Raw genomic sequence first — 24,632 nt, 5'->3', positions numbered from 1 at the left:
CTGTAATTATTTACAGAACGACTTTGTGTTTATATATATATATATATATATATATATATATATATATATATATATATATATATATATATATATATATATATATATATATTAAGCTTAAAAGAAAACATATAGCACTACATTCTAATGGGAAATAAACTGTGAGATACCTGAACATTTTAACTTTTGAATGGAATACACCAGGCTGTTATGTTAATAACTGAGAATTTCAGGTCTTTATTTTGGATTTTATCTTGAATGCCCCATTTTTAAATGTAGGTGCTAAACTAAGACAGAACATGTGTGAATGCTTTTACCTGAAGGGAGGGTTTCACTCACAGAATAGGAATCACTTAAATTTGAAGCTACTTTGAAGGTGTCCAGTTAAAAGCTAGGGTAATGAGATTACTCTTAAAGTTAAATCGCCCCAGAAGACACTTTGATTGACTGATCCTCTGTATTTCTAGAAAATTCCTGTTCTCATTCCAAGTAATAATCCTCTTTCCCTAAGACATTTCTCTTTGAAAGCGGGTTCTGCCAATACGGTTGGTTCCTCTTTTTTGTTTGTAGAACACATTGTTATTTCTGGTTTAGCTCTTCTGATACAAAATGAAACAGACCCAGTAATTCTAATTATTTAGAGTCTGATACTGGATGAGTTTAAATTGTTTCAGGAAAAGACTGAAGTTATGTAGTTAACATAACTATTAAAGGTACAGAATCAACAAGAACAAAATAATACACAATATCAGCACAATTACGTAATGGAAAAGTTGACAAAAGATGCTTGCTGTTTAACTTTAATTACTGTGTAAATATTTACGGACTTGAAAAAATTCTTTAACTACAAAAAGAAGCATAACATAACAATAGATGTGTCATTAAATGTGTTATATTTCCTTAAAACAACATGGCAACAAAGTCTGTAAAATCAGCAGTAAAAACCATTGAGTGTGACTTGTTGCTGAGAAGTGAACACTCACATTGTTCTATAGTTTAGAGGTCCCTGTTTTAAGTTGGTCATAGCTAGTCACATGCTGCAAGTGACAAACAAGAAATTATTATTTAAACTTGAAATCACCTACATTATTCATAGAATGGCTCTCATTTTCACTAACATTTCCCTCAGGTCCTCATTTTCCCTAATTGTTTCTGAAACTCAAATATAAAATACCTAATATAATATATAAGTTCCTATATATGCTGAGGCACTATGTTGCTATAGTGAATATTTTATTATAACCTTGCATAAACCACAGAAACAAATAAAGGTATGTTCTTGAGGCATGCATTGAGGTACATAAGCCTTTTTTAATGGAACACACAGAGTCTATTTTTTCAAACAGTATTATATTTAAACATATTCTTTAATTCTCAGTTATACATTTGGCAATACCAAAAGAGAATTTTGCATTCAGTAGATTACTACTGAGTAACATTACAGTCTACGCCAGCTTTTCAGCCAACAGTCTTAACACAAGTTCCTGACACCACCCAGCATAATGAATCAAATAAATGCTGGCGCACACAACACAAATCACTGACTAGCCTGTACAATGTTATGCCACACAGCAAAAACAAAGACGGTCTAACAGTGAAATATATGTGTTTGCATTTCAGGCACGGACCACAGGGGGCAGCACTTACAACGACTCATGATAAAAAATAATAATTTCAGAGAAGAATGTTGCATTTGTAAAATTACACATGAGCATACACTACATACATGTATTCAATAGCCTGTAGAGTGCTTTTTGTAAGTACAAGATTAAGTGGAATGCAATATTAATAAGATTGTCAAGTATTTCTATTTTGGATCTACACTGCCCTCTATTGCTCAAAGTCAAGTTGGAAAAACGTCTTTGCTATTCATACAGTGTAACATCTTTAGGGCCTTCACAGTATGTATTAACGCTGATCAGTGGTGGACAGTGTATAAATAAATTAATAAATATAAGAAATTGTACTTGCAAAACATAGCTGAAAGTCCCAGAATGCCAATTTTTCTGTAAAAAATATATATTTTATACGCGTTTAAATTTGCGTAGTTTAACTAATTAAGCCACTTTGTAGAGACAAATACAAAATGATACCAAACGTTCAGTCACCTTGACAACTCAAAGACCTGTATGATTGGAACAGGTATTACATATACTCAGATAAACTATCCTCTTATTCAAGCTTCTTATTCAAATACTCTTGGGTAAGTATTTAGTTTGTGCTACACCTGACTGATTTATTAATTGTATATTCATCAAAATGTCAACGTTATAAAAATGTTTTTTTGTACATGGTTAGAGGGCACAGAGCTGGTATAAATTTTGTTTTTAAAAACATAACTATTTAGGACTTACTAAAGTGAGGTGACATCTAGTTTCAGTTTAGACCAGATCATATACCAATTTTACACAACTGCTCTTTTAATAGGACTAACAGAAATTTTGCTTAAAATGGAGTAAGATTTTGTTAGCAAAAGCAAAGAATATACATTTCAATATACATATTATATACAGAGCATTTAACAGAGATGTAGGAATTAAAAATGTTTAGTACTTTGGTACTAGCATTCTGTACATTTTACTTAATTTGTCTCAACTTTATAATACTGACAAACTTCATGTAATTTAATGACTTCATTATATAACAAATCGGCAACAGCTACGCTCAACGTCTTGGCAGAGAAAAACTGCATTTGAATATAATCACACATTCAGACTGCAGGATACAGTTTGTTTGATTCAAGACTCTCAACACTAGACCTGCCAGCTCAGATCAGATCATCTCTCAGATCAGATCATATCAGATCAGATAAGATTAGATCAGCTCAGCTCAGCTCAGCTCAGCTCAGCTCAGACCTGATCAGATCAGCTCAGATAAGCTCAGATCAGGCTCTCGGTGGAGAGCTGTTCCTCTTCCTCTGACTTATTGAATACGGTGAAGAGTTCCTGCAGCAGAAGCTCTTGAGAAGGACTGCAGGATGTGAGCTGGCTGCTCCCACCCTGGCTACTCCCGCCCTGGCTGCCCCCGCCCTGGCCTTGCATGAAGCAACGGGCTTCCTCCTGCACCAGTGTGTCCAGGGAGCCACCAGGGGCCATGAGGCACTCTTCCTCAAGAGAACACACCCGGTTTGGGCCGAGGACGCGGTCTAGCGAGCCAGTCTTCCTCTGGCCTAGGCTCACGGGCCGCGGCGGCACCTCCAGGGTCTCGGCGTGGGTGCTGGAGCGGAAGCTGGTCTCCAGAGATTTCAGCACCTGAAGGCCAAAGTCGCCCACCTCCTCATAGAGGGGCTCCGGGCTCTCCTGACGCTCCTCCAGTGAGTCCTGCTGCACCTTCATGGGCTACCAGGGACAGTTTCAGTTGAGGTTTAGTGATCATAGCAGCTACAACACATGTGTATGTTTAAAAATGTAAGCAAGGTTAAAAAATTTTTTTATATATTCCTACTAAATTTCAGTAATAACTCAATATCTAAAAGACTTTCATACAATTTTATGTCATGAGTTTATCTGAGGTCAGTCACAGAGGGAACTTACCCTTCAACAGAATTCAAATGATTATAAACTCCCTCCTCCTATGAATCTAATCCATTGTTTTAGTATCACAGTAACAACCTCAAGATAATTACCAAATACACTAGGGGCAAATGAAAAAAGGCAGCAATTTGCTTGCAAATGTTTTAAGCTCAGGACCACCAGAGGCAACACTCTCCACACCTGCCTCCACACCCCACCCCACCTCACCCCAAAACCCCAGAGCTGAGCAGAGGTCTTAGCCTGGGCTCAAGGCTGTGGCCACAGAACAATGCAGTGTAACAATTCTTCCACCCTACACATCCTGTTGTCTCCACTTCAGACATTCAGGTCAACATCCTGACGGTGTCGCACCAGGAAACCTCAGCTCCCAACAGGAAGGGGAGGGACGAGAGAATGAAAAGACGAGCTGTTTTGCAAAGGTGAACGCATGATACGTGAGCCATGTTTATATTATACGTGTGGGTGAGGCAATACGATACACCACACAACAAACGTCCACTGTTACCAAATGTCTCAAAAGCACGAAGTAAATAAAGCACCAAGTTGACTAAAGTGGGATTAGTGTGTCAGAATGCATGAAACCAGAAGATCAGAATCAAAGGTGCATACTTACAAAGTACATTGAAAGAGTCCTCCTATCATGGAGCTTCCGCTGCAGAAATACAACAAAACAATTCATAAGTCCTAAAGGTCTGTAAGTGCTAGTATGACTGGCCACTAGAGGACGCTGGAGTAACCGACAGAGGTGGGTTTGTAATACCAGGGTCTGGTTTGCTGAAAGCATGGTGGAGTTGGTGTTGCTCTCCTCTCCTCTTATGGGCACTAAAGGCATAGTGCCAAACTTCTGCTTGGAGATGTCCGAGGAAGAGTGGCGTCTCATCACAGGAGGACGCAAGTCGTCGTTCTAGGAAACAAATCAAACAACCACAGCTTCACATTACCAAAGACCTTTTCATCTCCAAAATGACCTCCAAGGCCAGGATTATGTCACATACCTGTGCTTTAAGCAGATTTGTCATCCAGTCCCAAAGTTCTGTTTCACTGGAGCAACTGAGGTACCTTTCAAAGTTAGAAAATGTAGTAAAAACCATAATGTAACCAAATTCACAAGCACCATTGAAAAGGCTGAAGCAAATAATTAATAAATAGTGAGTATTGTACCAGCTCAGTTGAACCTGGACCAAAGAGAACACTTACATCTGATGTTTATCTAACATCACAGTGAAACCCCATCTGCAATTGGACAGCAGTAGTTAATGAAAACATCAAATACTTTCGACATGTGACATAACAGAAACAAATAAACAAACAAATAAACAAATGCCATCTTACTTTGTTGGTGCTTTTAACTTCTTTCTTATTCCAATGTAAATCTTCATGGTCTTCAGTAGCCACTCCTTTTCTGGTTTGATGCTCTGTAACAATTGAAAGAAGCAGGAAGCAAGTCAAGCATGTTCAGGTTTCAAACGTTCCTAATTTCTCCAATGAGGTCTGATTGGTCGGGAACAAAGGGGAACTGCGGATGAGTGAGGGACATACTTTCTTATCTTTCATCAGGAGCAGTTTGTGGTCTCGGATCTGGAATCCACGCTCCTGGAACTTGGTCCCTTGCAGGAGCTTGGGCGGTTCCTCTCGGCACTTCAGAACTCCAAACTTCACAATCTCACTTTTGTAGGCTGTTGGCCCGCCAAGCACAAACAGAAAATGCAGTTGCACATGAACACGGCATTTGATCCTGTTTCACGACCAACACATTTATAAACATTCTTTGGAAGCAAGTAGGGCGTTAGTAATATGTTGCTCCTTGCAGTCACCTGTAAAGATATCTATCACCTCTCGTCTGGGCACTTTCTTTACCAACAAGTATGCGGAACTAGGATTGGCCATCTTGCACCACTGCAGGGCTTGTTCCAGAACCTTCTCTTTTGGGTGTAGAGGCCGCTCTATTGAAATATATCAACAAAGCATCTTGTTTATAGCAGTTATAATTAAATACAATGTGCTAATGTACAATTCTAGATTAAATACAAAATGTTGTCTAGTATCATACTAAAATTCCTAATGGATGTAGTATCAGTTCTTTGTAGCTGGATTGTGGTTTTTGAGGTCCATGTGACCTATTGAGTAACGAGTGTCTGTTTACCAAGCTCTCCATCCTCAATGGCTTCAAAGGTCATCCAAACGTCTTTCTCGCCTGCAGGAACATTTCTCATGTACAGCACCTGGTTCGTCAGCTCCTCAGCACACATAGTGGGGGAGACCTTCAGAGAAACACATAACTTAAAAACTCCACTCAGGAAAAACATGAAGGCTGGAATGTCACAGAAGCATGACATTTAGCTCGTAATGTGGTGAACATACGCCACCAGGTGGTATTAAAGTGAAACTGCACCTTTCACCCACAAATTATCAATCTATGCAAACATTTGTAAATTTCACTATTATCTTGCTAATTTTAGAATGAGGTATATTAGGAGAATCTGCACTTACTTTTAGAGTGATGCAGCAGTCTGGAGTTTTTTCCTCCAGATATACCTCAATAATCAAATCTCCAGCCTGGGAGAGCTGGACCCAGTACAGAAATGGCAATGTAAGGCCAAGCCCACTACTAATTAATTATGTTCACGTCATCAGTGGGTAGTGAGTGGCGTCAGTGCTACTGTACCTGTGTGTCTTTCCAGGTGGTGATGAGACTGATCTCCAGCTCAATTTGGGTTTGGTGCTCTTCATCAATCTACATTCAAATAACCAGTGAGGTAAATATACAGTAATACAGTAACACATATGTATCAAAATACATGCAGAATTGTGATGCTGCCATAATCATGTTTTTAAGCTTATGCAGTTAATCTTTAACGAAAATAATAATTATAAATGACATTACAACGCCATCCTATTTAAATGGCGTCACAGCACAGTGTTCCGCGCACTCACGTCAAAGACATAGAGGTAATTGTCAATAAGATCCTCTACAATCTTCACTTCATGCTCCCCTTTCCCATCTGTCTGGAAAAGGCTGGGGGCAAACAGCAGAGACAGGTTCTTCGTGCACATCTGGTTCAGGTCGGCACACTTCTGTACCCTGAGAGAGAGAAAGAGAGAGAGAGAAAGAGAGAGAGCAAGAGAGAGAGAGAGAATGAGAGAAAGTGAGAGAATGAGAGAGAGAGAACAATGTTAACAGACTATTGCCTTCCAGAATCAACACACCCTAAGTTTGAATCAGAAATGTACCTGTACAGGTGACTGATAAGAGCAGCCAAAGTGGTCCGGTTGACCCGTGGCAAACTACGGATGAGCTCCTTATATCTGTCCAACCTCTGTGTCTTATTGGGGATCTCTGCAGAGTGAGAGTTTGGAAAGAAATTAATGAGTGTGCACGAAAATCCAAATATTGCTGTGTCAAGCAGGGTAATGTGGTTAAAGCAGAGCACTGACTGGCTGCCTCTTTCCAGTAAGTGTGCAGGTCAGCCATGAATATGGGATCGTCGATCTCACGGAAGAACCTCTTCAGCACGTCGGTTACATCTTCGATGAAGTTGTCGCCAATGCGGAGCTTGACGTTTCGGGCATCCTTCCGAAACTCCTCCATCAGGAGCTTGATCCTGGACTTGGCCCCATTTTTCCTGTAGATGCCTTCGTGACCCAGGCCTGGAAAAGACGAGCCAATCAGCAGATCTGCTTCAGTCACATGGCTTTTGTGGTGAGGATCTGATGAAGGGATGCTTCTGCTGCAAGAGCAAACCAACAGGTACGGACGTATAGTCCTTTCAGTGCTGTGTGAGCTCTCACCGTACTGAGTGATGAAGGCGATGCAGCTGTCCACGATGATGGGGATGTCATTCCTGCTGAGCTGCTGGTCTTTTAAGGTGTTGCCTCTCCCCCCTGCTGCCTTCTGGATGTCGGCATACCACAGGGAGAAATCTGTCCGGCCCATGCCTTGCAAGTGCAGCGTCCTAGGGACCCATTGCACACCATTTTATCAACGTTTAGTGGATTGTTTTAGTAGACCATATAAATCCTTAAACGTAACACGGGTTTAAAACTCCTCGCTAAATCTGTTCCTTCGTCAGTTCCTTTCTGTGAGGCTGGGGCACTTTTTCAATACACCTAACAATAAAAGCATGATGAATTATTGTTTATATAGAGTACTGCTCAAAAGACTACCATGAAAATATGTCAACATAAGCAATGTTTATTTTCATGCAAAATAAAAGATAAAACAATCTAATATGAAAACTAATGCAGTAAAACTCTAATGCAGTCAAACATGAATACAATAAATACTAACAAGAATTTTATTTCCAAAAAGACATTTGTACAATACTGTACATTTAAGTCTTCCAAGGTAAAAGCTCACCTTCCTTTCTCGACTAGAACCAGAATGTCCCGTTTCTCATGGTTGTCTATCTCGCATGCCATACCTTCACCATTTAAGACAAATCAAACACAAAGCAGACCACGTAAACCAAAGCAACACATGAAACTCAAAAACCTAACATTGGTATGCCCTCCCAGCAAAGGCGTAGCAGAAAGACTCACTCAGCTCCTGCAGGCGTTTCAGGTTGATGATGTCTTCGGCAGCGCCGTCGTTCCTGGGGCAGATGAACAGGTTGGACTTCTGCAGAACGAAGAAGCCCTCCCTCCACTGCTGTGGGTCCAGCATGGCCCGGTAGCGCAACATTCCCACGCGCTCAAACTCCCGCGCCAGCAAGCAGTGGCAGCTTAGGGGGGTGGTGGCCTGTGGAACGGCAGTACGGCTCATCAGACGTGAGCAGGCAACGCTTCCCACGCACGGGCTCGACTCTACGCTCTTCCCTCCGTTCGGTCCGGCTCTCCCCCGTACCTTTCCGATGGCTCTTGCCCAGCTGTGCAGCGCTTCTGATGTCTCTAAGCCGAACTGGATGAGCTTCTCAGACGTCAGGTAGAGTTCAAACGTATACCGAAACCTAAATCCATTATGAACAAAAAGAGTTGTAACCAAATGAAATTCCACAAAAACTTGATATGATTCAAGCAACATTCAACCTAATAGTGAAACATACCTGTCAATGAATCCATTGTTTTTGCATGAATCAGGCCTGCTAACCCCTAAACAGATTATGTCTTTTACATCAATCTTCATACTGGGCTCGTGGCACCTGTCAGACTCATAAAACTGGAGAGACTTCTCCACTGAACACCAAAACTTCTGGAAATCTGGAAAGACATAAAACACAAAAAAGATGAGGTGACAGGGGTCATCAGAATGGAAGTAAATGAAAGTAAATTTTACAAACATTGTGAATGTGATATTATAACTTTGAACAGACTATATCCGGTATGTTTTAAGTGCATTTGTCATTCTTTAACAGTTAGAAATATTATTAAAGTGTCCCTAATGCACTAAAAACATATGAATGTCAGTGTAGTTGGTTCTGAAAGGCCCTTTATTCTGCTGTCTTTTCAAGAAGCACATTCTGCTGCTAAAGTCCTGCCAAGGGTTGTGCTTGCCACATTGTCGCCTACCTTCTCTGGTTCTGCGGGATAAAGTGCCTTTGTTCACGGAGCCTGACTTGTAGAGGTAGCCAGAATACAGGACCGGCTGCATGATCTCATCATACACGCTGGAATCTGCAACCAAACAGAAGTGAATACACTGCGACAGTTTACACAGCCCCTGCCCTACAGCTGTATTAATGACCCAGACATATGACATAGAGATAATTACAGACTAGCTGAGGGATGACATGGCTAATGCTGGTCTTAGTGGTATAATCTAGAAGGTTACACAGCTATGAAGGGAAGATACTGTGTGGCTGGTCCTGTGTGTGTGTGTGTGTGTGTGTGTGTGTGTGTGTGTGTGTGTGTGTGTGTGTGTGTGTGTGTGTGTGTGTGTGTGTGTGTGTGTGTGTTAGTAGGGTCAGTGTGGGTGTGTGTGTGTGAGAGAGAGAGATAGTTGAAGCCCTCAGCACCTGAGGTCTGGTCGTATGTGTAATGGAGGGACAGGTGCTTCTCATGTCCATTAGAGTCTGAGACTCGAGCTGCTTCTGCCTCTGCAAAAATCTGAGTGACTGTTTTCAGGAGGTTCTGTTCTGTCACTGCCATGCACAGCACCTGTAGTAGCATACACACACACACACACACACACACGCACACACACACACACACACACAAACACACACACACACACACACACACACACACACACACACACACACACACACACACACACACACACACACACACACACACACACACACACACACAAACATGCATTCAAATGCTGGACATTCCAAGCCTGATACTTAGTTCAGTAAATCCTTTTATTACTGGGATTATTCCACAATTCAGAGTACATCATTTGTAAAAGTGGTTTCATGTTCACCTTAAGTAACTCTTCCTGGGAGCTGAAGCTGGGATGAGGGTAGCGGTAGCGCCCTTCTTTGTATTTCTGGATAATGAAGTCTCTCCGCTGTTCCGGGGAAGCATCACAGTCCAGTTCCTCAGCCGACGGCAGCCTAGCTGCCCAGAACTCATTGGCTCTGTCATTACCCAGCATTATGAAGAGCTAAATGTACACACATGCACACAGAGTATACTTACTAATATACATCACATTAATGAATGAACACTCCACTTTCCCTTGTCTTTTATGAGTATTAATTTACACTGAATTATTTACATTTTGCCTATAATGAGCATGCTAAGTCATTGTGAGCACCATATTTCTGAATGTTATGGAGAATTCCTATGCCTGGAGTAAGCAGGGAACTTCAAAGGGAAATGGCCATGTCATGACCCGCCTCTGCCGGCCACGACCCCCACCTGCACAATCTCATTGCTCCAAACGCTGGTGTCCAGTTTCAGGCTTTGCACTTTGGACACCATGGTGCCCAGGCCCCTGTGCTGGCCTGCAGGCAAGAGAACAAAAGAGTCATCACACCACCGGCCACGCTCCGTTCCTTTTGTTTGGTCTGAGCCTGCTGCCCCAAAGCTGACTCACATAGCGAATGTCTCAGGTGAGTCACAGGGATACGGGCTTAAGAGTGTGCAACAGCCAGGCTTACATTTCTAAACCACCACTCTCACTGGGCAGCAATGACAGAACAATATGAATAACAGATATGATCATCAGCTCTAAAAGACACTTGGGCTTTGGCGGGGGGTGTCACCAGTTCCACATACCCGCACAGTTCTTACAGATGACCACACAGAGGTTGATGGAGGCCCAGTCCGGATTGATGGCTTTGCAGTCAGCGCAGACCTTGTTGGAGCGGTTTGACCAGATCTTCTCAGCTACCTCATAATCTGACAGTGTCTCCGCAATGGACTCCTGCAGAGCCTCCATCCACTCCCGCTTCTCCCGGTCAGACTCAGCCGTGAAGCTGCAGGCATTAGCAGGTCAACCGCTCAGCTACCCAAGAAGCACTTCTTTGCATGGCCAAAGTAACCTTTAGGCACAAATTCTTTGCTTTTCTGACTTTTGGATCAGCACCATGACTACAGGAGCATCTTGATCAGGATTTCTCGTAACTTATCTATTAGCTTTAGACAGCGTAGCGTGTTATATAATAATATCTATTGTAAATGTAACGTCATTGTGAGTCTATGAACATAATGTTAACATGCTGCTATGATCATGACGTGAAGATAAGCCTTTACCTGAAGGTCTTGTAAGGGGTTATGAGGTCAAAGCCTTTGCTCTTGCCATCTCGGATTGTAGCGCCTCTTGCCTCAATTACAGAGATCCCGATTCCATTCTTAAAGCACTGAAAAAACATCGGAGTGTGCGGTAAACTCTAACTTAGCTCAGGTCTACAGTGCGAGTGTGAACAGGGTACATCATCGAGAGATCAGGCAGCTGCGGATTACATAATCCTCGGCGCAGTATGCCACTCTGCTAACCGTTTGCCTTCAAGCAACATTCTGAGGAAGGAAGAGTAGAACAACAAAGCAGCTCTGTGTGGTGGGGCACTGTTCCTGGATTCACACTCCAGTAAAAGGCTCGATTCAATTCAGCGCTGCTGTCAATACGGCAGTACCGCATAATGCGAAGTACTACACACGCGGTGAACCACAGATCAGGTGGTCAGATCCTGACCTCAGATCAGAGGTGCGGTGGAGCGCAAATCACCTGCTCACTCTTGTAGAGCCATATCTGCTCGGTCATGATGGCGGCGTAGATCTTTGACTTGGTGCCTTTGAGCTCCAGGAGGCCGCTCTTCTGGCAGTGGCTTCCCGGGCCGAAGCGCGGCCGTCCAAACACCAGCTGCTCCTGCACGCGTTCTTGCAGCAAGCCGCACCATTTGCTCCGCTGCACTGTGGAAGAGGACAACCAGGCTGGGTTCACATGTCTCCATCAATCAGCTAGAAAAAAGAGGCCAAACACTAACCACATTACAGAAATGTTAAAGTGTTTTCAAATGAATTGCTGTCTTCTATATCTGCACTACAGAGTATAGTGGACTACAGTAATAGATTTACTATGTTTCCCTGCAGTCAAACAACAACATAAAGCAACCAGATTCAAAGAACACCTAATAAAAGTTTTTTTTTTTTTTTTTTGCAAAACCCATATTACAAATCACTTACGGACTGACTTACTTAATGAGTTCCATTACTGAAATCATACATGCGTAAGGGGCCTCTGCACATGCAGTAGTTACCAAGGTAGGTATCAGCAAAATGGTAACATTCAAAGGAGCGAGGAAGCATGCATTTGCATAAATGAACTAGTTTCACTGGGTCTATGTCCATAAGACCATTTGGGGGATATGACAAAGAGCAAGCCAAGTATGTACGCAGCAAATTGCACAGTTTCACTAGTGGCCAAACATCCGCTTGTTGAGGGCTCAACTTCTGCCTTTCAGTCCAAGACACAAATGTACAAAGCGGGGGGGGGGGGGGGGGGGGGGGGGGGGGGGGGGGGGGCACATGGTCAACAAAAGCACATGGTCAGCAGATCAAAAAGAAAACAAAACACACAGTCCCATGAAATCAGAGATGTTCACGAGAGAGACCGTGACATACAGTTGACATACACTACTCACAAAAAATTAGGGATATTTGGCTTTTGTGTGAAATTCATGGAAAGTGTAAAAAGAAAGAAGCATCCCACTCTGCTTGAAGGGCCTTCAGGTCATTCAGGTTCTGGGGTACAGGATTACGAGCCGCTACGAGGTGACTCAGCTGAACCCATAGGTTTTTTGTGCATGCCACTCCATTTAAGGTGCCCAAGTCTACAGCAGCCGTTCCCTAATGATGCGACCTCGATGGGCTGGAGCCAATGAAGATGAAATTAGGCCTGTGCTATTCATGAAGAGGCACAATGGCCGGATTAATGATGTTATTCAAGTAGTATGGGCTTGTGACTGTATCACTGACAAAGTGTAGGGCAGTTCTGTATTGACTAAACACATATGCCCACACTAACACCAACACCACCACCACCAAAGGCTCGTCTGGTGACAACAGTGACTGATGCATCGCGCTCTCCTTTACATCTCCAACATTGTCCAGCGTAAATGTTGCCTGCTGATGTGGTCAGGTACCCTTGCAGGTCATCTAGCATGCAGACCACTCTACATGAAGCGGTCATCAGTGTGGGACGTGACCAAAGGACGTCCACTTCTACGCTTTTCTGTGACTCTTCTAGTGTTTCCGTATCTCTGTTGCAACCTGCTGATGACACGGACACTCTGTGGCCACTTCTGTCTGAGAACATCCTCAATTGTGCGGTATTATGAATTGTTAGGTGTCATCTTGGTCTCATAATGTCAAATTGTGAACAGCATGATGAGGAGAACAGTTTAAAAACAAATTTTTATAGAACCAGGACATTTATTGGTCAATTCATGGATCAAATAGCTTTTGCGAATTTTATAGGTCACATTAAGTTCACCTGTAAAGGTTACCCAGCATTATGAAGAGCTAAATGTTAATCCTAAAATTTCACCCGAAAGCCAAATATCCCTGACATTTTGTGAGTACTGTATGTATGTCAGTTGTCGTCAGCTGATGGCAGTCCCTGGCTTGTCTTGTCTTGTTATAGAATGTTTGTGCATTATCAAGAATTTGAAAGTGAAAGTAAGTGCCATTGGAATTGCTTTGAACTCTTTTGCTCTAATTGAACATTGTTCAAAAGCTGGATACAACTGTTTAATAACAGTGCATGTCTTTATTATGCGTGTCTTTATTATAGTTACCGTGTAAAGGTTGTTGTGATGTTGCCTCCTTGACATGAAACTCCATCAAGTGACAGAGGCATTGCACACAGCTTTTTGTTTACAATTTTGTCTTCTGTTACAGGTTTCTGTGTTTTGGTTACATGCCACACACCCCTCAGGTGGTGTACATTACACCTCATTCATTACACCATCTGTGTGTTATTATGTTTCTTCTTTATAAGCCATTTCTGTTTGTGTAACTGTTGTCTATGATGTTACTGTTGTTACTGATGTACTGATGTTACCATTGGTTTTTCGTTTGTTCTGGTTAGTGCTCGGTTTTGTTTTCCTTATAGTTTCATTAAACACTTCAGTGTCTGTCTGAACTCTTTAGATGGCAGTGGTTCTATAAAATGCCTTTAATATAATGTGCACCATAAAAATAATGGAGGGTCAGTTTCACTTTACTGCTCATTACTGAAAATAGACTTCAGCATTACCTTCATTGTCAGCGCGAAAGATAAATGTCCTGTGGCTTGTGACAACTTCGAATTTGTTGTCTTTGGCTGCACGAACCATTTGTATTGCAGCCAGGGGAATCACACCTTTTGCATATGTGTCCTGAAAAAGAGAAAGGGGCCTTTTGTGTGGGGACATTCTCTCGGTTTCCAAGGAAAATTCTTGTTGTTGGTGCAGTTAATGTATTTGGAGTTGGAAACGCTTTATATTAAGAAAAAAAATAGGTGGAACAATCAACCCTAGTGTGTAGCTAGATAACTATACAACAGAGTGATAGAACCAGAGAACTATACAACAGTGTAATAGAGTCATGTTTGCTGTTATACCTTTTCACTGCCAAAATACATGAGGTTTTTTCCATCAAACTTCACATAACGCTTCTGAAACACATAGTTCCTAAAACAAGTAAACAACATGTAATCAGGTGTGTTCAGACAAAGAAAATAGGTAAACAAAAGCCCACAGAAGCAGCAGCCTACTTAAACCCGTGTATGATGATTCTTACTGTGGTAAATACACAGCAATTCACTGTAGCCAAGCTGAAAAACAGATGTAAAGGAAAGAAGTCGCACCCACAAAGGGGAAATGAAGGTTTCTGTCTAACACAGAGAGAAAACATAATGAGGTGAAGACACACCAGCAGTAGAGGACAGACAGGATGCACAGATAGCCCTTGAGAAGGAAGGAGACGCAGGGAGAGGAGGGACGCTGTGCCCACAGTAGGGCATACCCTTGGGGGGAGAGTTTGTCCAGCCAGCCGCTGAGGATGGGCGCGGCCCGATCGGACGGCGAGGTATAGCTGGCGTAGGGAGAGATGGTTTGCTCCTCGTCCAGTTCGCTGGGGTACAGGTTGCGAGGAGGCAGAGAGAAGGAGTGTGTGGCGGGCGAAGACTCGCCCACTGTGCAGTAGCCTGGGGAGTCTCCCGGGGCGGTGTGGGACTGGCGCTTCACACACGACTGGCTCTGGTGACTGGAGAGGTGGTAACAACAGGTGGACTGATCATAGCCACATCATAATCGGGATGCATGTCATCATTCAGGGCTCTTGGGATCATTACACTGAGGTCAACAGCGATTAGGTTTATTGTGTGAAATAAATAATATTTTAATTTCACTGAAAGTATTGAATCAGAAGTTATTTTCTTTTTTAGTAATCCGATTAAAGGATAATCACCCATGGTCGTTTCCTAGTCTTTCCTCTTTAGTTCCAGTAATTTCCCCACCTCTGGACCATTCAACCTTAGCGTGCAAAATAAATAAATGAATAAGCATCTTTAAGTGTTTTTAAGCAGTACCGTTTGCTTTCATTTATCATTTGCTTGCTTCCACTCACGTCAGAATGCTGATATTGCCGCTTGCTTTGGAAAACTGTTTCACAGTATGGACTGATGAGTTCATCTTGGATCTCCGTAGTGGCTATTAAAAACAAAACCTAACTATTTACTGAACTAAACTAGTTAATGAACTATACAAACAACAGAGATAGTGACATGCATTTATAAAAAATAAATTAGGATTTGAAATCCCATGGACTTACCTAATGTTCGTTTAGGTGGCTCTGGGGAGGTGTGGTTTAAAGTGCTGTAGACATTATAAATCTGGGTGTTAGCAATGAAGCCCTGAATCACAAATAATTGCACTTGGCAAATACCAAAACACTGACTGATAAGTAGATTCTAATCAGTGAAAGCCTACCTATTGCTTTCGGTAGATGAGTTGAGTCCTTGGCGTGGAGGGGTGAGGGGTAAACAGCGGCTCCATAGCGTGGGTGGAGTGCCAGGTGAAGTGCCACAGTAAATTTCATTGGAAACCATTTCCAGGCCTGAGCATGGAGGGCTAGGTGGAGAACCAGGTGTACTGGTAAAAGGAGAACACTGGTAATTGGAAGGAGAGTCAGAGGAGGGGGACAGGGGTATGGTGCTTTGCAGGTCCTGGTCAGACATGCTCCTGAACGGAGGGACCCGTCTGTGAAACCTTGGGGGCACTGGAGGTAGTGGTCCACTACTCTCTAGAGCTGCGATAGTGGTACTCAACTTAGCTTCACACAAGTTTTGTCCTGAGCCTACGGAGTCCGGGCTGGGCTCCTCAGCAGGAGAGCCCTTTGAAACTAGACGACAAGAAGAATCCTGAGAGGAGCTTCTGCAGATCGGAGACTCCTGCCGTGCGGGCGGTGAAGGCAGCGGCACTCTTTGTTTACCGAAGACAGTTCTGGGTTTCGGCACTGGCTTCGTGGTGGCACCACTGCGCTCTGAGTGAGAGCGCTTCACGAGAGCGGAAAGGTTTGGAACCGGGTTGGTGCGCAAGGCTTCAAAGGGCGTGTCAGCTCCGCCTTGAGATGGAGGAGGCTGTGACTTGTCGGGCGCCACCTCATGAATTGCTGAGTCCGAGTTGCAGCGGTCCAATAGCGAGTCCTTCCTTTGATGCTGGCAGATCAGCCGAATGTGCTCGACCAGTTTGAGGATCCGCTTCCTGTGGCCGGTGGCGATCACTCCAAGCCTGTTGAGAGCTGCATTATCAACATGGCAGAAGTCCCAGGCCAGCAGAAAGCCTGCCTGTCTGAAGTGGTTCAGATACCTCTCGAGGTGAATGGACGCTAAGAGGTCCTCTGCATCTGAGCCCGGATCAATTGTTGCCATAGTGTACATGGGCTACATAGAACAGGCTGCATGCAAAGCAGCAGTAACACTGGCCAAGAGAGGAAGACGATGCCAGTCCCTCATCTAAACAAAGAAGCAAAGACACTGCATTAGTGGTAATAAACACTCTTAACATTATCATATGTAGCTAAGTCACGCGTATCTGATATTGTATAATAGGCTCACTGCTACCCCATACTTTACATGTAACATAAAATGTCTTTTTTTAAGCGCTACCTGGCGCTAGCTAATGATTGGCCAATTACCAGCAGTCAGCAGGGTGCAGAAGAGACATAGCTGAGGGTTGGAGAGAATTAATGGACTTTTATTTGCCAAACTGGATGGGCATCTTTGTAGCATTTCCAGATGAGGTCTTGACCCCACAACCTTTAAAAACCACTGCACTGGAACAAAGACTGATGTCATCAGTGATCATTAAACAAAGAAATGTCTTTGTTCAGTTAAACCGCCATTCCATGGGGGACATGTTGGAACATTATACAAATAAAAACCTAGATAAGTCCCGAATCAAACCACAAATGCACAGGGAGCTTGGGAAGTCATATTTTTTTGCTAATCTATTTTTAGGAATGTCCCTTTATGGAATCATTGCTGTTGATAAAGCACCTTGGGGTAACATTAAGAGCAACATTAACCCTGCCAGGACTGTCCAGGAAGAGGCTTTGCAGGGGCGGGAAAAGGCAACTTGGGTGGAGGGGCATGATTCCGACAGCCCCCTGTGCAGACACTTCCTGAAAACATTTGGACTGTGCTCAACCATAGGCAATACTCTTTCCTGAACTCACATGTCCCAAAGGTTGACAGTGCTTGAGAACGCAGCCCTAAGAAGAATCTCAAGGCTGTGTGTGTGGCACACTGCCAACTCTGAACAGGGGAGGAACACAGACCAGCTATATCTCATCCCAGCCAAGAGGCGGGGTCTTCAACAGTGGTCAAGCTCTTTCTAATCAAACAGTAGAGGCCTTGATCCCACCCCCAACCACATATGTGTGGACTACAGACCAGGGATCCCAGATTAGAGGTTCATCATTGGTGTTTCACCCTCATGCATATTCATAAAAACTAAGATCTAAAGCTTGGGGAAAAGGGGGAAAAACAGTACTCCTTCTCTGCATCTGAAAAAGACAACATTTAAATCTTTGGTAGGACAGGCATTTTTGCTAACGGTCGTTGCATAAAAGGTAAAGCAGGGGGGGTGATGCATTTTATACTGGTCACAGCAGTAGCTTACAGTCACCATCGGTGCATCTGGCCAGAACTGAAGCAGAGTGAAAAAGCAGACACTTGGAGGCTGTTGAAAAGGGCTGTGACTCACATCCCAGGTTTCCTTCGCCTGCACTCTGGCCGCTAACCTTTGGCTCCCGCACGCTGATCCACTAGATCCGGAGCTGAGCAGAGAGGCAGGAAGCTTATGAAGCTGGCAGATAAAGTGTGACCTGGGGAAAGCCATTGACTACAGGCTGTCTTTTTCTGTCCAATCAGCAGTGCCCAAATCACCCTTCATCAACGCTGTCATCACGCGGCTAATATCACCCACCCATCAGCCACCCTGTTTCTACACTGAATCACTGAATATTATACATATTTAAATCAGTGAAAAAGTCAAAACTTAGAACTCATTGGTGTCGGCAGTCTTAACGGAATGTAGGAGACCTCTTTGCAATTGCAGTCTTATAAGGCCTGCATGTCCATTGACACCCTGGACACAAAGGAAAATGTACACAGAGGAAAATGTACTTGAGGCTTGAGATGTAAACCACTACTGTTCTGTAAGTTGGAAGAGAAAGCCAAAATCCACAACTTCTGTTTTGGCAACCCTTTAGGTCAATGTGTTTTTTTTATTTTACACAGCGAAAACAAGGGAAGAATGCATAATAATAATAATGCAATAATCTCAATCTAAGTTCAAAACATGCCATCAGCATGTGTAAAAATCCTGAAGACCAGATTCTGAAGAAAAGCTCTTACTTACAAGCAGATATACACCTTGGCAGAAAGTGTAGTCAGGACATTAAGCAAATTTGGTTTGCTAGTAAACTACGATAAGTACATGCAAAAATGTTTTTGCACCACTTAATGCAAACGAGATATATTTATCTGTAGTTTTTATTAGTTATACTATCAGCAATAACTGTTATTAATCTTATAATTTCAGCTTTTAAGTCATCAGAAAGTATTTATACCTAACATTTAGCTTTGGCAACTATATTTGAGAAAAGACAGTGAGACAATGTTTGCCCGGTGACTGTATTCCCACCACAGACAGCCAAGGGAATAAAGTGAGGGGGATGGGGTGTCTCAAAAAAAGAACTCTGAGAAGAGAGAAGGCATTCTCAAGCTAACTGTGGAAAAAAAAAGAAAGTAGCTGAGATCACAGAGAAGATTAGGACTTGAAGAAAAGCCAAGGGATTCTCAGTCTGACTGGGGTGAAAAGAAAGATGGAGGCTGACATCAGACTTGCTGGAGATCAGACTAACTATCCTCCCCAAGCATGTGTTTTCATCGGCACACCTCCCACAAAAGTGTCCCATTGTTTAATCGGCACACCTCCCACAAAGGCATCCCTGCATGTGTGACTGCAAAGCAGAATCTGCAACTTTAGATTACATTCGACACTTGATACTTTCATTTACTAGAGAACTAGCATGCAAGAAGAGTCCTAATGATGTGTCCCCCTCTTGAATTGCCCGTATTTATTATAATAGCCTGTCTGGCTTTTCACTGTGTTACAGAAAACACAGGATACAGCTGTCCCACAAGCACAGCCCCTCCCTGCTCCTCTCTACCACTACAGAGGAAGATAAGTAAGGCCCTTGATGGGCAGATAAACTGCAGATTAGCATAGCCTCCAAACATGATATGGAACGGAGGACACCATAATGGTGGTATTACATGTTGGCCAGTCTATAGCATTAAAGGCATCAAGAAGGACTACATGTTGAAACCAAAATTCAGAGCACAAGTGAAAGACACAACATTCATTCTGAGTAATCTTGAGGATAAAACCCACAATTTCTCAAAATGAATAGTGCTAACATTAAAATATACTAGTCTCTTTTTGTATCTATGTTTGTATCAGAGTATTACAAAACTAGGTTAAACTATTCCAGTTTTACATATTATACAAAAACATTTTCAAATACATTCTTACCAACATAACCGTGGTTACAAAAAAGTATTATGATCTATCAATATTCTTTATGCTGCTTTGTGACAACATGTGTTGTGAAAAGCACTATATAAATAAATTTGACTTTGACTTTGACTTTGTATGATCTATAATGATTCATTTTGTCCTACCTGTATCCTTCTATTTGTACTTCTGCTATTTAATCCTGCAACAACCATAATCCTGTCAATCACTGGGAAACCTTCCAGTGTTATAGGCAAATAATGATTGATTAGTTTGCTTGTTTGTTTATAACATTTATCTAACTTAGGTTAGATAACTGGACTTAGGTAAACTTAAGTCCAGTTTAAAAGCAGGAACATGGAGATGTCACAATGACTACAGAAACACCTCCTTATATAACTACTACAGTAAAACATCTGTGTACACTTTTCTAATATATTCAGGTTCAAAACTGCATTTTAACATTAAACTGAAAACTACACTACATTAAACTACACTTGAAAATCAAATAAGCATGTGACAGAAAAAATAAACAGTAGCATATGAAATCCACAAGTTTGTTTTTTGATCTTCCTCTTAAAACAACCATCTGTGCTACAAACATAACAACTTGTCCCAAACATAAAAGCAATTCTACTGAGAAAGGGCTCTCAGAGTTCACTCTAGGTATGAGCAGTACTGAATGTCCTGGCTCACACTTCATCCACAGATCTGTTCCTTTTTATTTGCATGCTCTGCATATTTGTTAGTAAATAACTTATTGTCTAAACGCAGCACAGTCCTTTGTTTATAACTAACAACAGTGTCACCTAAGCTAGTGTTCATAATTAAATGGCTAAGAGAAAACAATTATAATAGCTTTTAAATGTGTATCTTGTATAGACTACAAGCAATACAACAGCATTCATTAGATCAGTCTGTATTTGCCACATCTGTAGCATATGGTTAATTGACACAGAAGATCATATTGATGCGTTTCACTGAGCTAAAAATAGATGGAAAACCTGTTCACTTGGATACCTATGGGCTCTTGTTGAAAAACAAACCAAGTGCCCTTCGGCTGTTTTTGAGCTGACTGGTTTTCCATCCATTTTCAGTTTGTCGCAAATTACAGGAGGAAAGAAAATTGCAAAGTTGTGTAAAACTTGTCTATAGTATTGAAGCATATTCTATAGATGCTGTAAACTAGAATTTAAACATTGAAGTTCCCTTTTAAATCATTCAAGGTTCATTCATTGGTACAGGTGTTCTTCTGCAGCCGTCCGTTGAGCCATGAATACAGCCTGACAAAAACCCTCTGATCTTATTTGTAAATGTGTAAATGTGTCTGGTTAATAACCATTAGAAGTTCATATTGTCACCCACGGTGCACTACACTGAAAACTTCAGCAAAAGGCATGTAGGACATGCTCTAACAAGCCAATAGGACAGTACCATTCTCCATCATGTCATTCTGTTCTCCGTGGTTTCTCTAGATATTCTGAATCACCAATGAGTCAGTCTCACATGACCGTAGACTTTACAACCTTACGTTGCCACCACGTCATCACTGCTGATGTAATGAAAGGGGCAAATGCCATAAGTACCTTCCACTTGCACATCCTATTCAAACATCCCAGGTTTCCAGTGTGCACAATTAGTGGAAGCTGTAGAGTCAAAGGCAATTTGCGAAATGGAGGAATCCAGGAGGCATCTGGGATGCAGGGTGTTGGGGGGGGGGGTATAAATAACAGTGAAGCACTATTGTACAACACAATATGTCATTGTTTGCTGCTGGCCGAGGCAGTGCTGCTGAAATGGCAGAACCTACTCGTGCAGTAATATACAGGCCCATTGCTCAGTCATAGATTTGTCACTGTGTTTCAAACCACCCTGCACTCACACTTTCACTCTTAAGGAAGAGAGCTGTCTGTCATGACAGTGCATGCCTCTATTAAAAACAAAAAAAGGGGAAAAGTGTTTCCAAAAATGCATGTTTAAGTCAAAAACATAACCACAAATGGACACAGCCCATAATGCTGCAAGCACACACACACACACACACACACACACACACACACACACACACACTCACACACACACTCACACACACACACACACGATTATCCCATGCAATTCTAATACCTAATTTTGTTATGTGTAAACAGCTTACTGTTGTAACAGGAAACTGTGTAATAAACAGTTGATGTGAAACAAAACCGGTGTTCTAAAAATAATGCTTCGAAACTCTGGGGACAGTTTTTCAAAGCATCTTCCCAGGAGTGTCATCCCAGTGACATTTGCTGAACAACGATGAGCACAGATAGGTCAAAGATAGGATCATAAACACTGCACATCCCTGTGAGAAATCTCACATTTACTGGTGTTCATTTACAGAACACCAGTAAATGAATACTAATATCAAAACCCTGGAAATACCAGCAGCCTCACTCCAACAAATGTGTTTTCAAAGGTATTTTAAATACAATTTTATAGATCACATTTACAAACAAGAGTTTGCTAAAAACATTGGAAGGGCTAATAAAGGTTTCATGCTGTTAAAAAAGGTTTCGTGCTGTTTATGGGTAACAACACATAAGGTTCAAAACCCTCCACAGAGTCAAAGCCTTAAAGTAAATCATTACTAGAGACTGCCTGAAAATGCAGACATTCAGTTGTCTCCAGTTCTGGTGTTTTGAAGCACTAAACTAGGCCGTTGACACTGAATGGCACATTCTGCAGTATCTATTGTGAGGGTCGTATCTAGATCTGAACCCATTCACCATCCTTCATGACTTGAGCTTTCATTCACACCGCTGGGAGAACTGGACTACGGGCAGAATCAGAGGACAGTAACGGTACACCAACAAGCTACCAGCAGGGCCATGCAGAGGCTTTAAAGGCGCTCAATCAGCGCCTTTAAACACAATATTATTGTGAAATCAACTTTTTAATAGCAAAATTTAACAGCAAATATTTCAAAATGAGAACGTTCATTATTTAGGTATATTAACCAGTGACGGCTATAAACACGTCTTCTGATTTTTACTAAATATTGGAATGTGATCTTGGAATGATTAAAGCCTGATAATTAAAATATTCCACTTGATTCATCTTATGATGAATCATTAATATATTAACTAGTAACATAGACTATTACAACTGCTATTCCGCATTACAGCATATACAACAGGTGTTATAAAACATGCACTTCACAAAATGCTGATATAGCTATGCAAACCATTCATAAACGCAAAATCACTATTAACCTTCCGCGCTGAGAGAAAAATATTCTAGATTATGCCAAACTAATGGCACGATTTTAGCAGTAACACTTCCCCAAGGTCTGTAAGCGCAGGACAGAAGATTATAGGCGTTGCTATCATACCTGATTTGGAAGATTATCATGATCTAACTATTGGTTCTTGCGATAAAAAATAATCCAATCTGATCATTTCAGAATAACGACGTTACTTTTTCCTCCTACCTTATTTGTTGTTCCTTTACATTTTCAGCGCCGGGGTTGCTTGATGAAATCCAGTAAATTGTTCAAGAGAGATATACCGTGTAAAGCGGTCGGGTGTTTGAGAAACTATACCAGTAAGGCAAGTTGGAGTTAATGCTGCTACAACTCAGTAAAGTAGCGACTGAGCTCTTAAAGGGATGGGCGTGTGCCAGTCTGCCGACGGTCTCCCTGTTCTTAACGACAGTCGTTGCAATCAACAAATAATTTTATATACTAACCTCAAACACATTATACATTTGTATGTTATTATGATGTGGCCATCTATAATTCGTTATTCCTGTAGGCTACTTCAATAAATTGTTCTGGGTATGTAAATTCAATGGCATAATTTACACTCTTGTCACAACAAATTCTGATTTCGCGAGTATCTAAGAAAATTGCAGCCAATACAGTAGTAAAGAGACTTTATTTAAGATCTGGATCCTTAAAATAGAACATGAAGAAAATTATGAATGTAGGAGTGTGCTGTGAGAAGGTAGGCAGGCTAACTTGTGCAGTTTCCTTCTCCACAGAACAATCTGATGTAGGCAGGAACTGCTTCAAATGGGAAGCAGGAAGTGTCTGAGACAATAGAGATCTAGAGGAGTGGCCGCCAGCTGTAGGTTTTTGGATGAAAAAGTTTGTAGGCAGACATAAAACCCCCTTTTTCCAAGTGAAGGAACAAGGAAAAGCAAATTCCCTCACTGTCGACATTCGAAACTCAGAGGAGTTGAGATGAATGAAGCATTCATTTAAAAGCAGTTTAAATAGTAATACTTAGATAAAGTATATTTAATCACAAGAATCTGTTTTGTGAGGATAAAATATTCATTTGAGGTATTTTTTGTTTCTGTTAGTTTCAAAAGGCCTAAAAGTGTCCAGATCTAGACTGTTAGACCAACAAATGAGTACAAAAGACTTAGTGTCACGTAGGGCAACGCCCCCTCTCGTAGCTGTCACTCTGGGTTCCCTCATGTCCGTGTTCCCTGCCTGTTTGTCCCGCCCTGCTCGTTTGTCTTCGTGTTTCCTTGTTTGTTACCACGCCCAGTGTCATTACCATCACCTGTCCCTCGTTAAATGTCATGTATAAAGTCCCAGTCATTCCCCAGTCGTGTGATCCGTGATTTTGTCTACTTCGTGCCTTGTGCTTTGTTGCCTGTTGGT

At 42.0% G+C, this 24,632-nt stretch overlaps 1 protein-coding gene across 2 annotated transcripts; it reads right to left on the bottom strand.

The window, feature by feature from the left end:
• Positions 1–1,288: 1,288 nt before the first annotated feature.
• On the bottom strand, positions 1,289–23,626 carry arap3 (ArfGAP with RhoGAP domain, ankyrin repeat and PH domain 3). Of its 2 annotated transcripts, none has more exons than XM_077021895.1 (34): positions 23,451–23,626; positions 15,890–16,914; positions 15,732–15,775; positions 15,528–15,610; positions 15,369–15,433; positions 14,832–15,164; positions 14,521–14,590; positions 14,176–14,296; positions 11,644–11,828; positions 11,172–11,278; positions 10,695–10,894; positions 10,335–10,420; positions 9,895–10,077; positions 9,482–9,623; positions 9,036–9,140; positions 8,573–8,726; positions 8,374–8,476; positions 8,070–8,268; positions 7,888–7,951; positions 7,320–7,483; positions 6,966–7,178; positions 6,762–6,867; positions 6,465–6,612; positions 6,196–6,264; positions 6,021–6,095; positions 5,674–5,791; positions 5,345–5,473; positions 5,070–5,206; positions 4,863–4,945; positions 4,728–4,763; positions 4,526–4,589; positions 4,291–4,434; positions 4,144–4,182; positions 1,289–3,335 (listed from the first exon to the last, which is right to left on the bottom strand). In XM_077021895.1, the coding sequence occupies exons 2-34, from the start codon at positions 16,837–16,839 to the stop codon at positions 2,877–2,879; spliced, it is 5,178 nt and encodes a 1,725-aa protein (XP_076878010.1). In that variant the 5' UTR covers positions 16,840–16,914; positions 23,451–23,626; the 3' UTR covers positions 1,289–2,876. The 2 variants fall into 2 exon arrangements, with proteins under 2 accessions (XP_076878010.1, XP_076878011.1); XM_077021896.1 differs by having other exon boundaries at positions 14,925–15,164; positions 23,451–23,623.
• Positions 23,627–24,632: the final 1,006 nt, after the last annotated feature.

Source organism: Brachyhypopomus gauderio, chromosome 11 (assembly GCF_052324685.1).
Source record: "Brachyhypopomus gauderio isolate BG-103 chromosome 11, BGAUD_0.2, whole genome shotgun sequence".
NCBI classification, from domain to species: Eukaryota; Metazoa; Chordata; class Actinopteri; order Gymnotiformes; family Hypopomidae; genus Brachyhypopomus; species Brachyhypopomus gauderio.
Note: the sequence above shows the minus strand (reverse complement) of the source record. Positions and strands in the feature narration are given on the sequence as shown.